Below are 15,828 nucleotides of genomic sequence, written 5' to 3' on the forward strand. Positions count from 1 at the left end.
CACCAATGGGCAGCAAATATCTTCTGCTACGCTATATAGCTCTCCCTAAATACAATATGGATAGAAACACTGACATATTTACTTTCCTAAAGCCATGAAAACCCCTTTAATTTTTAATTAAGCCTATGCTAGATCTTATACCTTTACAGATGAACATCAAAGACCACATATGTAGCAACTTTATCACTACCAATTTTTAACAACAAAAAAAGACCGTAACAAACAAGCAACAACATTAAGCAATCACTTAAGTCATTCAAGATTAATTCAAATCAGATATAATTAAAATAAGTCATTCAAGATCAAATTAAGTCATTCAAGATTAATTTAAGTCATTCAAGATCAATTTAAGTCATTCAAGATAAGATCAATTTAAGTCATTCAAGATTAATTTAAGTCAGGTATAATTAATATAAGTCATTCAAGATCAAATTAAGTCATTCAAGATCAAATAAGTCAGATATAATTAATATAAGTCATTTAATATCAAATTAGATCATTCAAAATTATTTAAAAGGAACAGGTGCACCATTTGTTGACCAATCATACTTCAGTCTCAGAAACATGATGTTTTTTTTAGCTAAGCCAATCAGTTTTAGTACTCACAGCTCACTGTTAAAAGTTAAGCCTTCAAATCCATGTGTGTCCAGTAATATCCGCCATATATAGAAAAGACATCTATAAAAATAAGAAAAGAAATTCCTAGTTTTAGATATTTTTAAAAGGAATTTATCAAATTTCGTACATTTCTATAACTTCTGAAACTATTTACATATATTCAAAAATTAACCCCCCTCCCCCAGAAGGGCGCACCTGTCCCTTTGAGTGAGTCAAGATCTTTTACTAAGAAATGGCACATCCAATAGATAAACAAATACATGAAATGAATAAAAAACTAAAAACAATAAATACAGCTAGTTTTGTACATAAAAATGAATTTCACTATTATCATAACCAGTTAAACAGAGTGCTCTCCCTTGACTATCAACAAAACTACCTCCAACTAGCTGTAAATCTTCAACTATTTCTTGATATTTATGTTGAATCTGAAACACAGAACAACTCCATTACTTTTCTGCAAATTTCCAATTCAGTTGTGCTGGTGAAGATTTTATATTAGAATATAAGCTCGTTATTTGCATCATTCAAGAATAATTAAAGAATCTCTTCATTTACAAACTTCCATGAGACAAGAAAGGCTACTGTTGCAGTCAAGGTATAAGTACGAAGTTCGTAATAGCATGACAATGTGAAGAAAAGACTAAACAAAACCATTAGAGTTTACTTCTATCTGCAAAGCCAATATCAGAGTTCCCCTTATGGTTTTTGTATTAATCAGAACTTTACTGTATTATAGAAGACTCCATATTATTTAAACCATTTAGAATAGAAATAGTATAATCACAAACCTGAGGTAAACTGCCTTCTTTTAATTGCCAAATTCTAAAAAATGAATCATCACTAACTGAAAGTAACTGGAATATAAAATGCAACAGAGGTCAGTTTAAATCTACAGCATCTCTTCTTTGTGGTCTCTTCTGGGCTTAATGTAAGACAGGACTATGTCACTTTGGTGTGGTGGACCTAATTCTGACTCAAGTAAAACAAAAAGTTTATTATTATTATTATTTACTATTAAACCATACAAGGGAAGAGGTTATCAAAGCAAAGGTCTGGTTGGTTGGTAGATGACAAGTTAACGTTCGCTTCCAGCGGATGCTGATATCGCAAACTAGGTAGTTGTTGGTAGATGACAAGTTAACGTTCGCTTCCAGCGGATGCTGATATCGCAAACTAGGTAGTTTTTGGTAGTCGTAGTAGTTGGATTATGGACCTGTTTCCATACCCTATTTATATCTTATGAGATTAAAAGCTCAGATGCTTACGGAGAGCATTAATTTGGTAGATCTATGGTTCGAGAATCACTGTATCTTTGTAAGAGCAATATGGGCACAAATTTACAAAGAATCATTAAGATATTTAGAAAGAATCATCTTTAGTTGACTTAACCATTAACTAGGCAGTAATTATATGTATATTATAAAGGCTTTAACGACATACTTACAAGACCAGATTTTTTAGCAACATGTAAACTATTTATACATCTAGCATGGGCAGTAACTTCAGCTCCAATCCTGCCTGATGTAGCATCATATACTCTAATATGACCAGTACCATAGGCTCCTACCACAACATCTTTCCATATAGATACACTAGTACATGGGGCTCTATAATACAAGATAGGATAGTATCAGCTAGTACACTGGGCTCTATAATACAAGATAGGATAGTATCAGCTAGAACATGGGACTCTGAAATACACTTAAGGTAGAATTAGCTAGTACATGGGGCTCTGTAATATAATATCTGGATTTTTGGCTTAATTAAGAGCCATATCAGGAATGGGACTCTACTTGTAATTTTGGTATTTCAGTAATGTTTCTAATACAGGAGTGAATCTAGGAGGTACTAGATTGGTGAGTTCTGCTCATTTTGGATTCACAGAATCAAAAAATGTCCAGAAGTTTAATTAAACAATTTGTGCAAACAGAAAAGGTAGGGTTAAACAGAATTCAAAATGGCTGAATAAAAGGGTTTATTTTGAATGTGACATATTTGGTTGACACCTGGTATTGGTACAGACAGAACCTGTCCAGAACCCACCAATTGAGTTTCCACCAAAGTATATCAGAATGGTCACAATACCAATTAAACCTACCCTCCACCAGCTATTTTGTGAACCAAATGAAATTGTTGACCTAAAAATTTCCAGACAGCTATATTACCCTGATCATCACTGCTGACTAATATATTCTTCTCACTGGCTAAATCACAGATAGCACATGGATGAGATCCTGAAAAATAGACTTGATAATCAAATGGTTGTGTATTTTTTAAGTATGGCAGTGTAACTGAAATGTATTCCATTTATTATGCCCGAATGAAAAATGGGTTAACATGAAAAGATGTTGTAGGCCAAAGTTTGTAACACATCTGCACACTTCAGTGAGGACGCAGGTCTTCTGAAGTTCAAAGTAGCAAACAAAGATTAAATATCTCTTTGAATATTGTTCTTCAGTTAAATTGTTATTGACAGAATGAATTTCTTAATAAGAACCTGGAGACAAGTCCAATGATGACTCGCTGCACAGAATCAGAAAAACATCTGAGACAATCTTTAGAGATTAAAGATAAAACAATAGTCATAACAAATTAATACTGACCTTTTAAAACATCTAATAGACAGACATTAGTACCTTTTGGTGGAATGTTAAATATGAGAATATGGCCTCCTTCGGTCCCTAGAAATATAACGGCAGTATACCAAATTATGTTCTCTTATTTTATTAGTTTATTAGACGTATCCTAGTCTTTTAAAAGAAACCAAATAGTAAAGAAAGTAAGCTTATAAAAGTATCGTAATACAAATTGGGTCTCACATACTCCAGCCAGTTAGAGATTTTAAAAGCAAATCATTCTGAGAAAATATTAACTAATTTTATTTGAGAGATGTTGACATAGAAATCGACAGATCAAGATTTTAAAAAATGTTAGTCAAAACTTCAATGGTAAGCTTCGATTGAATTGCAGGAAAACATGGGGTCTGAGAGGTGATAAAGATAGTTGCACTGGATCTCTATATAAGTAAATATTTAGACGCCTATATCCCTCTAGGCCTACCTACCTATACATATTAAATTATCACCCATGTCTGTTATACCTCGACCAAAACAACTTCTATCTAATATAATACAACAATATATCAAATAAAATTTTCTACCATTATAAAAGAATGTCTACTTCATCACCATATTTCGTTTTTAAAAAATTCAGAAGTCATCAAAGAAAGTCATTATAAAGTCTCTCTGAAATCTCTAGCTAGTCATTTAGATACAATTCACAATAAAGCTTGTTTCTTTAAACATAAGTTACTTTTACTACCAATAATCATAATAAACATGTCCTTTCGGACAATTTGAACTCTGTATGCTAGGTGATAAGATAATGTATTAAGTGAATACAAAGAAAGTTTCTGAGATTAAAAAAACCATAAACATACCTGGTTCATCACTTAAAGCATGCCAATATATCATGGTTGATCCATCACCATCAAAAATCTAAAAACGTGAGAAAAACTGATATAAAATAGGGTTTAATGTCTTATTATTCTGCTACAAATTGAACACTGGTGGAGTAGAGCCATTTAATGTGCAACAGTGAAAGTTTGCCAGGAGAGCGACAGAATAGAAACAACCTTTTGCCATCAAAAAATGTCTATAAAATACACTTCTTTTTGATGATCCATCATGTATGATTACCAGTCTGAAATATTATAATATTTACTGATATCTAAGATAAAGTACATTGAACTAGACTAAATGTTATTGTTGAGAATAATCAATATCATATTTTTGTCCATAATTTTAAATTTATACTGAAGTTTTGTAAAAGATGTAAAAGATGAATGGTTTACATCAACTAGATTACAGGTAAATCATATTGCAAGGAATATTCAAAATCATATTTTTGTCCATAATAGTATGCCCTAGACCTATTTTATTGCTGTTATTAATGGCAATGAAAAAGTTGTACAAACCTGTATGCCCCTTTGTGATGTTAAAACTAAAACTGTTCTCTGAGGTAACTCTATCCATTTAGCCTGTTTTAAGTAAATTAAAGAGAATCATGTTATTATTATTATCCCATACATCAAAAAGATAAATTGTGCTTCACATAGCACTGTCATTAACTTAAAGAGACATAAATATGTCTTTGTCACACACTAAAAACAAAATGGAACACCGTCACTGAAAGTCTTAATCATTTCACTTTCAGCATGAATTTGTTTGCTATATATAGTGTAAAATTGACCCTAAATTGCTTGCAATTATAATATGAAACTGGTACAAACCTGAAAGACAAATGGATTGCCATGAGAAGTTGTAGGTTCTTTATAAACTAGCTGTTTTCCTGTCACACTTGATCCATCAGTTGAGGCCTGGATAATGTTCACAATCGATTTGTGCACCACTGCGTAACTCAACAGACCTTTTTCAGCATTTGTCATAACGGACAGATTGTTGCACAAAGATGACGTGCTTCCCTTGATGGAAATTGGTTTTTCTTTCCGAAACATGTTGATTTTTAAGTGAAAACCAATTTATTTGTAGTGAAATTGTTGATATTTCATGAAAACAAGCACCTGTCAAATTTCGTTGCCGAGAACGCTTCAATCGCGCATACTCACTATACACTTCCGCTATTCTGTTCATCTCCCTTATTTGCTGTTCCATCATATGCTCCCATTATTTAATTTTTCCCGTAATTAAATGAAACATAAAACAATTAAAAAGGCATCCCCAACTCAGAATATATTATTGTGAAATAAACGATGTACAATTTTCTTGCAGTTTGTTAGAAATATTGCCATAAATTAATAAAAAAAATATTTACAAAAATGTATCAAAGAGGAGGTAACTGCATTGTTTACATTTTCAAGGTGACGCTGAATTCAAAATGTCTGATATATGGAAATACGATTTGCCGACTATGAAATCAGAGCTTATTACAGCTCATAGAAAATGTTCAGAAAGGCGATTGTTAAATTCTGCGAAATGGTATGTATTTGCATTCATTTTACACTTTTAACATCTTCCAAAAACGATCTAAGTACCGGTATTTTATAGTAATACTTGTATAAGCAACGACAATTCATTCCCTCAATCAAAAAGTGTAGTTATCTCCCCTTGACCACTTCAATTTCATTTAAAGGGATGTTATCCCTTATAAAGGACTTGTTCTGAGCCACCTCTATACCGCCTTGTTTTTGTTTGAAGATGAAGAAACAGGTAGTAAAAAATAAGAAGCCTACTTTACACCAAGTCATGATTAAGTTCCTGGCAACGACCCTTTAAACATTTTTAGATATGAACCAATTTTACTCGTTAAGTGACGCTTGAATTTCTATGTCGCAGCTTACATTTTGATAGCATTAAAGGTAAGATAAGCTGGGCCTAAAATTTCCAAGGAAAGAATTATTAAGCATCCAAGAATGATACTGAGAGGTATGCAAGTTAATTTTTTTTTTATTAGGGCAGCTGAAATGTCCCAGGCTGTGAAGGCTGAAGTGGAACTGAAAGAGTTAATACAACCACCATTAAGAAAGGTGAGTCTCTAATAGCAGGAATCAAGGACAATTCTTTTAATGAAAAAATAACTTAATGCCTGGTAATCTTTTGACACTTGTTAATAAAATCTTATAATTTTACATTTATCTTATTAATATTATTCTATTAAGTATAACTATGAATATGTTATAACTCTATCTTTTTTTAGAGTTTTGTTGAAGAGTTTGATAAATATACACTAGCCACGACATATTTTGATTTAAAAGAATATGGTCGAGCTGCTCAAGAAGTTGAACATTGTCAGAGTTACCAGGCTTACTTTCTTCATGTGTACGGTCGTTATTTAGCTGATGAAAAGAAAAGGTTGGATAATGCTTCTGATTCTATGGGTAAGATTACTTATTTGGAATCTGAACCCCTGTCCTGTATTGTGGTGGATGTTGTTAGCAGACAGGGTATACTTTTGCATCATTGGGTTTGTCAACTCTTTTGGAGAGTGAGGTTTGTCAACTTTGGAGAGTGAAAAAAGATATATTTAAGAATGAGCATTCCTGGCCAGACTCCGCTTTTAGACTGAATAAGTGTTTCAACTTATACATATATTGCAGTTCATAGCTTTTTTCTTTGTCATGTTTATGCCCTGTGAACTGAAATTGAGGAATTTAAGGATCTTTATATATTATAACTATCATAATCATCTTCATTATGATTATCATTTTATTGTCATTATTAGGTCCTGGTGAACTAGAAGAATTTAAAGATTTAAAATTGTTACATGTTGAGTTACAGAAGAAACACATGGCAAAAGAATTGGATGGTTTTGGTTTATATTTGTAAGATATCTATCAGTATTATTTCAGAACACTATTTTTTGTACATTATTGCTAGTATAGAATCAGCTGTCTTGATGCCAACAGTATCTTATCAGATTAAATAATCTTTACATTGTAGAATATTCTCTTTGACTACTTCTATCCTGTGCAATGAGTTTTCCGAATTTGCTTCGAACATCTTTATTCCAAAAAAAATGGAAGTTAAATTATTGTTTCCAAACTAAACAAAACAATTCTACAAAATAATGGTAGCAGAAATACTAATTAAAAAACAAGTAATATAAAATCAATGGTTTGAAATTGAACATTTATTTATGGACATTTCTCTACTTGACCTTTCCAAATGTCCATCATATTTCAATCTTTTCTAATATTAGATATGGAGTAATATTAAGGAAGTTAGATTTAAATAAAACAGCAGTAGAGATATTGGTAGAGTCTGTTACATTAGAACCATTACATTGGGGAGCCTGGCAGGAATTAGCTCTACTTATAACTGACAGAGAAATGGTAAGGTTTTTCTGATAATTCTGATGTAGGAGACATATTTCTCTTCAATTTAGCCTTTAATTTGCTTAAATCTGTACATTAGTCTTTTAACACCAACTAAAAACATTTGTCATTTTGAAAATGAACAGCAAGTTAAAACTTTCAGATTAGGTAAAATCGCAAGATTTTAATCTACAGTTTTGACTTATTTGAGCACCTCAAATTTTCCATTTTTCTCAATTAATGAGACTTTCTATTTAGGCTAATTGTTTTTATTTAATTTGATTTCAGTTAACAAGTTTAGAGCTACCAGAACACTGGGTTAAACAGTTATTTTTCGCCAATGTTTATCTGGAATTACAACTGAATGAAGAACCTTTGAAGATTTATCAGCTGTTTTTAGATAATGGATTCTCTAAGAGTAAATATATAATATCTCAGATAGCTGTAGCTTATCATAATATGAGAGGTATGGCTATAATTTCATTACTTTTTTTTACATTTTTGGGAGCTCGTGATAATGATATAATTTATATTAGAGCAATTATTATTATTTTTTTTTCTTTATTTTTACATATTCAAGAATATCCAGAGAAGAAAAACCATGACAACTTCTGTCAATTATTTTTGTTATTTTATTTCAAATATATAATAAAAGTATTCCGACATTTAATACACCTTTCCTGAACTATTTCGCTATTTATACATCTTTGAAAAATAATTCTAAACAGTGAATGCAATATGTGATATTCCTCCAATGTCAAATCTATTGATTTTCCTCCAGTGCTGATAAACTACATGTATACTTGTATTAATCTCACATCTATATTTTAAATGTTCTAGAGGTGGACCAGGCTGTAGCAGCCTTCACAGAGTTACAAGTTTTAGATCCATATAGACTAGAGAATATGGATATTTATTCTAATCTATTATATGTTAAGGTTGGTACAATTTTATCACATTGTACTAAAAGGAATAGAGAATTTCTTGTTTTTTTAAGATAACAGGGGGCATTTCCAATTTCCAATAAACATTTGAATTTAAACTCTGGTGTGATCAGCATAATTTTCAAATTTTGGAACATCAAATATGAAAGATTTATTAGACTGAATCCCTTATATTTTAAACTTGTGTAACAGACTATAATCACAGAAGTTTCAATTTATTCCATAGAATACAATTTCATGATGCTCTTTGATATGAAATGTCTTTCGTCCTTCAAGTTTGAACAGTCATAAAGTTGTTTTGATGATATTTTCTAACAGGAAATGGAGGCTGAATTAGCTCATTTAGCTCATAGAAGTTGTGATATAGATAAATATAGAGTGGAGACATGTTGTGTAATAGGTAGGACTTATTTTTATAAACTTTTTTTATCACATCAAATCATGTGATCTATCTTTCTAGCCAAGATAGTTTTGGGTGTTATTCAAGATACTCACCTATAGAAGCACTGGCCATGATAGTAAAATATTCTTAAATTCTTTCTTGACTGCAATTCTAGAATCCTAAGAAGTCACTCTAGAATACACCCAATTGAAATTCAGAATGATTCAATGAGTATAATTGTTCGAAAGTAAGTTTTATCTATAGTTTATAGGGCCAATGCTTTATATCTTGCTTGAATGCTTGGCAAATTATAATTAATGGACTCATATGATAAAGTAACTTATTATTATAATAACTGAATATTAGAACTCTGAATTTATTGCAGGTAATTATTATTCATTAAGAGGTCAACATGAAAAGGCTGTGTTATATTTCCAACGAGCGTTAAAATTGAACCCCCACTATCTATCATCATGGACCTTGATGGGTCATGAATATATGGAGATGAAAAATACATCAGCTGCTATACAGTCATATCGGCAAGCTATTGGTGAGTATAGGTCTTTATAAATTTTTTACTTTAGGGCATTATGTCATGTAGGACAAACTTAAAAAGTTATGGTTTATTTGAAATGAATGTACTTCAGAAATATGAAAGGGATATATTTTACAGTCCTTGTCAGACATACCTGGCAAATATACATAAGTATAAAGCCAAATTATTAAAGCATTCAAGAAAGTGTATGTGTTAGTTAATACTTTTGACAAATTTATCTAAATTTACTGGAATTATTGGTAGATATCCCATGTTGGTTGATCTTATTTGTACTTTTTCTAATCCTTGAAATATGTCCATTATTACAGATGTAATTCAGCTGAATATTAGGATCAGATTTATTCTAATGATTGTTCCTTTCTTAATTTATAGAAGTTAATAAAAGAGATTTTCGAGCTTGGTATGGTTTAGGACAAACATATGAAATATTAAAAATGCCTAATTATTCTCTGTATTACTATATGAGGGCTCAATTATTGAGGTAAGGCTTTTTTCTTTCAACTTGATGATTGTATTTTGGATAGTTATATATCGTATATTTGGGTGTATAAAACACAGATTTTTACCCCCAAAAGGACCCCCTTCGGAAGGGATGTGCACTATAGTAATTAAGCTTAAAGAAATAAATTTAATAGATTTTTATGTTTACGTGTCTTTCTCCCTCAAATGTGTCTCTGAAGCAACTTTTTAGCATTTTCGAGTTTTGTTTAGCGTGACATAGTATCTTCAATAAACAGAAGCACCGGTCTAGGTCTTGAAGTTTTGTATTATTTTTAGACCTAGTGATTCTAGGATGGTGGTAGCTTTAGGTGAATGTTACGAGAAACTAGACAGACTTGTAGAAGCTAAGAAATGTTTCTGGAAAGCTCACAGTGTTGGTGATCTAGAGGGAATGGCTTTATTAAAATTAGCCAAGTAAGTAGTGATTGAACCTTGTATATACAATTTCAAGGTATGCAATGAATGTTGAATGAGGTCTATGTCTTGTCCAATATCCAGAGGATCCTTACTGAGCACCTTCTAAGCATTTAGAAAATCAAGGCCTTTTGAGGTGTTTTGTTATTTTCTACTGAACAAGTTGGTTCACATCAATAGGTTACTGAAGGAAAGACAAACAATTTGTGAAAATATTAAATGCAGTGCAGTTACTGCAATAATCTTTAATGCAAGGGGTCCTTTGGTCAAAAGATCATAAGTCATAGCTTAGGGTAGTGTTAGATTTCTTTGACTTAGATATTGTATATTGTTTTAATTATACAGGTTGTATGAGAAACTGAATGAAGAAGAACAAGCAGCATCAGCATATTTAGAATATATCAATAAAGCAGAAACACAAGGGGTACGTATTGAGTTCGATATTGGTCAAAAGATGTAATCATCTAAATATTTTCCTTATGAGATGACGGAAATCAACTGCAGATATCTGTGAGAGGAGAAAAGAATTTCTAGCATTTGTATCTGTATCAGTGATGCTTATAGCTTTTGGACCATACTGGTTATCACACTGGTTCATGTGGTTCCTGATGTTACATAAACTCTTGACCAGATCACATTATATGCAATGGAATTATGAATTTATCTGATTTAAGAAATAATTCTTTTCAGTTTACAAGTTATGAAGAACAAGGACAAGCCTATAGATATTTAGCTAATTATTATCTGGCCAGAAAACAATGGGATGACGCTTATGCTGCTGCTCACAAATGTGCAGAATTTACAGAGGTAAGTGTCAGACAATAACTTAGCTTGTAGACATGTTCTATTTTATGTTTGGTCAATAAAAGACGTGTCCAAAACTTATTGCTGCTTTAATGGATTTTCACCACAGTAGCAGCAATATTTTATTTGAATCCTGAAAAGGCCAATATGAAAAGATTTGACTAAAGACCATTTGGTAGACAATATCCTTGCCTTGCTTCCTTTTAACAATGGATGTTCTTTCTCTTACTATCTTTAGGTAAAGCTTTCAAGCTATAAAACTGCAATATGGTTGGTTTTCCCCCCTTTCTTTTCAGACTAGAGAAGAAGCAAAAACATTGTTAAGGACAATACAGAATGAACGAGGGAGGACTGATGCTGATATTCATGGATCTATGGATATGGATGCTAGTACTGGCTCTATTACAATGGAAAGACATTCATTATTATTAACTGATACACCATTAGGAAGATTATCTCCCACTGCGTTACGTTTTACTCCCTAATTTCATCAATAAAATTGTTATTTTCTAAATCAGTGTTTTTGTCCTTTTTAACCCTGTCAACCCTAGCGGCCAGTTTACCAGCCACACAATAACGCAATATATACTCGAACAGCCAGTATAACAGTCGTTTCTAAGTTAACGTCATACTCTTTTACTTTCATTACCCGGTACTTGGAGTTCAGGATATATGACTATATTTCATTTACACTCAGGGTTCAAACAGTTAATTGAGGGTTAATTCAAGGTGATGCTTGTCTTTATAAAATAACTGCAGGTTGGCGAGTGTATTTTGAATTTATGCGGGTAGGCCTAGTGATTTTACTCCCATGTTATTAGAAGCAGGGCACATGAATTATAATATATAGTCTGGCTTTCAATTGTCTGGTGCTGACCAATAACTAATATCAGATGAGTTGAACTGCTTTTGTTTAGTAGAGAGATCAGCCTTATATGATCTCTTTGTATCTCCCCTTCCCAAAATAACAATGCTTATCTCAGTCATCACTCCATCTTGCTTATTTCTAATCAGGAAACACGTTGTGGCCTGATCAAATTTTACTTGTATTACTACAGAGATGAAGATGATCATACTTTTTGATACATATGGGAAATAAAAACAAAGGATTTGGGGTCGAGTTAAAATTTATTATAAAAATTTCAAGAATTCAAGGAGCAAGGCATGTTTTCACAGAATCTATACACATACTTGAAGACATTGAATACACAATCTATGAACAATATCATCTTTAATACCATTGCTTATCTGTTAAAGGTCCACAAAATACAGTTTTGAAAAGATATGTAATACAACTTTTTAAAAGTTTGTATCTAAGGACTTCCAACACATAATAGTATATGATTTGACAAGTAAATACAAAATTAATCGGCTCTGAATACATTATCAGTTTAATAGAATAACCTAATGGATTATCTACTTTCTTTAGTTGAATAATTGTTATAAATAATATATACACTATCGGAATAAAACTTGAAGATTTCAGGAAACTGGCATACTTATCTAACATGTAAAATGGCCTCAAAGATGCAAATGCATACAAATTTCACTGAATGTAGAAAAAAATGGATACAGATAATAAATACAGATTGTGTCAAGCAGAGAGAAACCATTTGCATCACTCCCATGAATTCTTGATTTTTTTGTCATTATTAATAATTTTCCATAAAAACAAACTATCAAGCTTTGACAAGAAGCTGATTAATTTCAAACAAAAAATAAAATAATAATTATTAACATATAATTTACATGGATTTTACAAATAACAACTTTTTAACAAATTTGCAACTTATTAAGGCTGTTTCTTTAATTTAAAGAGACATATTTTTTCGCTGCCTTTTATTGGGACTTCCTGATTTTTTTCAAGTTTGAACGATCACCAACAAAGTTTAGATTTAACACACAGACAGTCATAAACAAAATTTTCTCAATCCAATTATAACAAAGTTTGATTAAGTCTTGATATCTCCATTTATTGATAATTATAGAGTGTTCATACTTCATTCTGTCACTGATCTTACACCCCAGCTGTTCTTCACATGCATATCTTTATCAATATGATAAATTGTTTGACATGTTAAGAAGAGTCCATTGGTAAAATTTAGTTGTTTTTTTTTAACCAGTTTAGTTATTCCCAGCCATTGCACAGGAACATAATTTAATTGTAAATCATGATGAAATTTGAGAATATCAAACTGTTTATGACTGTTAATTATGTCTTTGGCTTAACAGATGTCCTAATTTATCCAACTTTGATTCGTAAATACTGGCAGCATGGATTTTTCACAGTTTTTTTTAGATCCATATTTTACAAATTTAACAACCTTTCACATTTCAAATTAAAAACAATTCTACACCGCTTACTAGTTTCAGAACCAATGTTTATTATGAAGAAATTCTGTCTATTCACAATGTTATATACCTGTCATTCAAAGTTAAATTTTCAAAATTCAATATCGCACCGAAAGTCCAAGGTATTTATACCTTTTGAAAGATCCTAAATAGTCAGGGTTGCTGTCAATGTTTAAAATGGTTGGTTCAAAATGGCACTCACATCTCTTTTTTGATTGAGTTTATGAAAACTGACACGAAACACTCTTCTGATTCTGATAAAGGCATAGTCATCATAAACAGCTCTTGCTGTGTTTGACAAATCAAATGGTTCTTCTATACACAGATATTTCCACTGTCTAATATTGTCTGTTTGTTGAGCAATTATTCTCTTTGGTAATTTGGTTCCCAATCGAACACTTATAGCATATGTCTCATAATCAAACTTGTTACTATAGTAATCTAAAAATCCCAGGAATAATTCTCCCAAAGACTGATTGTTTTTCGTTTCAAATTTGAGATTTTCGTTAAGTTTTAATTGTCTGATGTCAGAAGTAGAGGAAAACATTTCTGGGTGAAGTTTGTGTAAGGATGGCAACACCTTGGGTTCACACCCATCTTGTAAATAATGAATTAACATTAACCCAAATGAATAGCTTGATATTGTTGTCTTTCGAGCATCATTGATGTCATGGAATCGTGCCCAGTGCTTGATAAATATCATCAGTGGCCGAACTCTCCAATCTATAGAGGCATAATACTTTAATAGATGAGTATTTCGTATCCCAACTGAGTTATTAATATTCAAATCACAATCTACATTACTAATCTTGTCTTTGAACTTCATTATCGGAACTTTGGCACGTATAACACTGGCTTGAGAAATGAATGAACACTTTCTCAAAGCTTTATGAATATTGAACAAAATTTCAGTGGCTTCTTTTTTCTGGTCCACCATTTTGTTGGATACCATTAGACACAGATCCATGTCACTTTTTAGAGTTCCAAATCCATTCATGGATGACCCAACAATATATAAGCCACAATAAGGAAAAACTCCCTGAAGCACCGCATACAAACATTTTCTTAATAAAATCTTTCGTTGATATGTTTCTTCAGATTGTTGATTTTGTAAATAGTAGTGCCATATAGAATTTGAAACTTCCTGTAAACCTCCACTTAATTTGACCATATTTGGTGATGGTATTGGATATTGACTATATTCTTCGTCATTTCGTCCAAAGTCTCTACCAACTGTACGAGCCTTCTTGTTATTGGTATATCGGACATCGTTGAAACGCCCCCTTTTCCCAAGCTGTGAGACGTAACTGGTAGAAGGACCTTGGTGATATTGCTGGTTGTTCATATCAACGAAACCAGTCACAGCGTTAATATTCTGTTGTGGATTATTGTCAGCAATGTCTTTAGCATGAACACTATCGTGATTCAATTTTTTCAAAATGTCTGTCCGAATACTTTCTTTCAGATAACTTATATCTGCTGGACTTGGTGGAGGGATTTGAGAATAATAAACTGGTGATCCATAGACATTTTGAACATCATTCAGTGTGGAATCACGAGTCCGATACAGTACTTGGGGGTAGTGTCTTTCTTGCAGTACTGTTGGTACAGGATATCTATAACTTGGAATCTGTTCTTGGACTGTAAACGGTGCTCGTATTGCTCCTGACAATGGAAATGTTTGTGACCGTTGATTTTGGTTCAGAACAAATCGATATGAATTCTCGATATTAGGCGAAACGTTATATGGAACTTGATGCACAAAAGTGTACATTACTTTCACTGATTGTTGATTTACAATTCGAAAACAAGTTCACCTCTTTCATTTGGCTAATACGCCTTATTTTGAATGAATTTTCACACGACTTTTTCACAACTAAAAGCTTGTCGCCATGCTTGTGTTAAATTCGTTTCATCTACCCTACCACTTAAAGCTTATCCTGACGATTAGAGCTTCATTCAGACAAAATGCTCACATGTTTTTAAGCAATGCAAAATTAAATATAATTATGTCGATGTGATGTTTTCATAGTCAACAGTGAATTTAGTTAGTAAAAGATGTACTATACTTATTTAATGCAACAAAGTATTTCGAAGTGAACTGTGCCCTAACTAATTGGCGTTTTTAGTCTCCTCTAAAGAAGAGTTGAATTAAAGAGAGATAATAACAAATGATATAGCCTACAAATATATGTTACAAAATAAAATTAATGTATCTCAAGTAGCCTCAAATTCAATTTGGAAATCTGGTTCCGTAGCTACAGGTAGCCAAGAGGGGGGAGGGGGACAATGCTCGCCTACCCTGAAAAAAACCGGATCCCCCCTCACTAAAAAATTCTACCCACCAACCAATATCTTCACTGCAACTAAACACGACGCACCATTGCACCTATTATTATCCCCCCCCCCCCCCCCCCCCCCC

General features: G+C 32.1%; 3 protein-coding genes across 3 annotated transcripts; 1 reads left to right on the forward strand and 2 right to left on the reverse strand.

Annotated features, from left to right (window-relative positions):
• Window positions 1-716: 716 nt before the first annotated feature.
• On the reverse strand, window positions 717-5,260 carry LOTGIDRAFT_203718 (hypothetical protein). Its single transcript, XM_009052748.1, has 9 exons — window positions 4,913-5,260; window positions 4,598-4,660; window positions 4,061-4,118; window positions 3,686-3,742; window positions 3,225-3,302; window positions 2,720-2,855; window positions 2,066-2,228; window positions 1,410-1,475; window positions 717-1,046 (listed from the first exon to the last, which is right to left on the reverse strand). Exons 1-9 carry the CDS (start codon window positions 5,135-5,137, stop codon window positions 915-917), a joined length of 978 nt encoding a protein of 325 aa, XP_009050996.1. The 5' UTR covers window positions 5,138-5,260; the 3' UTR covers window positions 717-914.
• A 1,085-nt stretch (window positions 5,261-6,345) lies between these two features.
• LOTGIDRAFT_114719 (hypothetical protein) lies at window positions 6,346-11,539 on the forward strand (the record flags this gene model as incomplete). The annotated part of the gene is made up of 12 exons (XM_009052749.1): window positions 6,346-6,517; window positions 6,880-6,961; window positions 7,339-7,471; window positions 7,742-7,919; window positions 8,294-8,391; window positions 8,716-8,797; window positions 9,165-9,329; window positions 9,708-9,816; window positions 10,113-10,250; window positions 10,596-10,696; window positions 10,969-11,057; window positions 11,351-11,539. Coding segments are annotated over 12 exons (1,536 nt in total), but the record flags the coding sequence as incomplete, so codon positions are not given.
• A 2,054-nt stretch (window positions 11,540-13,593) lies between these two features.
• LOTGIDRAFT_64710 (hypothetical protein) lies at window positions 13,594-14,607 on the reverse strand (the record flags this gene model as incomplete). The annotated part of the gene is made up of 1 exon (XM_009052616.1): window positions 13,594-14,607. A coding segment is annotated over one exon (1,014 nt), but the record flags the coding sequence as incomplete, so codon positions are not given.
• Between the last annotated feature and the right edge of the window lie 1,221 nt (window positions 14,608-15,828).

Source organism: Lottia gigantea, assembly GCF_000327385.1.
Source record: "Lottia gigantea unplaced genomic scaffold LOTGIsca_19, whole genome shotgun sequence".
NCBI classification, from domain to species: domain Eukaryota; kingdom Metazoa; phylum Mollusca; class Gastropoda; family Lottiidae; genus Lottia; species Lottia gigantea.

What these genes read in the sequence shown, in the direction of transcription:
- LOTGIDRAFT_203718 (XM_009052748.1), bottom strand. Translation starts at nt 5,137, where the DNA reads ATGTTTCGGAAAGAAAAACCAATTTCCATCAAGGGAAGCACGTCATCT. An exon ending in TGCTTTAAGTGATGAACCAG is followed by an intron (nt 3,743 to 4,060) that starts GTATGTTTATGG and finishes GTATTATATTAG; the next exon opens with ATAGAAGTTGTTTTGGTCGA. An exon ending in TTGCTAAAAAATCTGGTCTT is followed by an intron (nt 1,476 to 2,065) that starts GTAAGTATGTCG and finishes TTTATATTCCAG; the next exon opens with TTACTTTCAGTTAGTGATGA.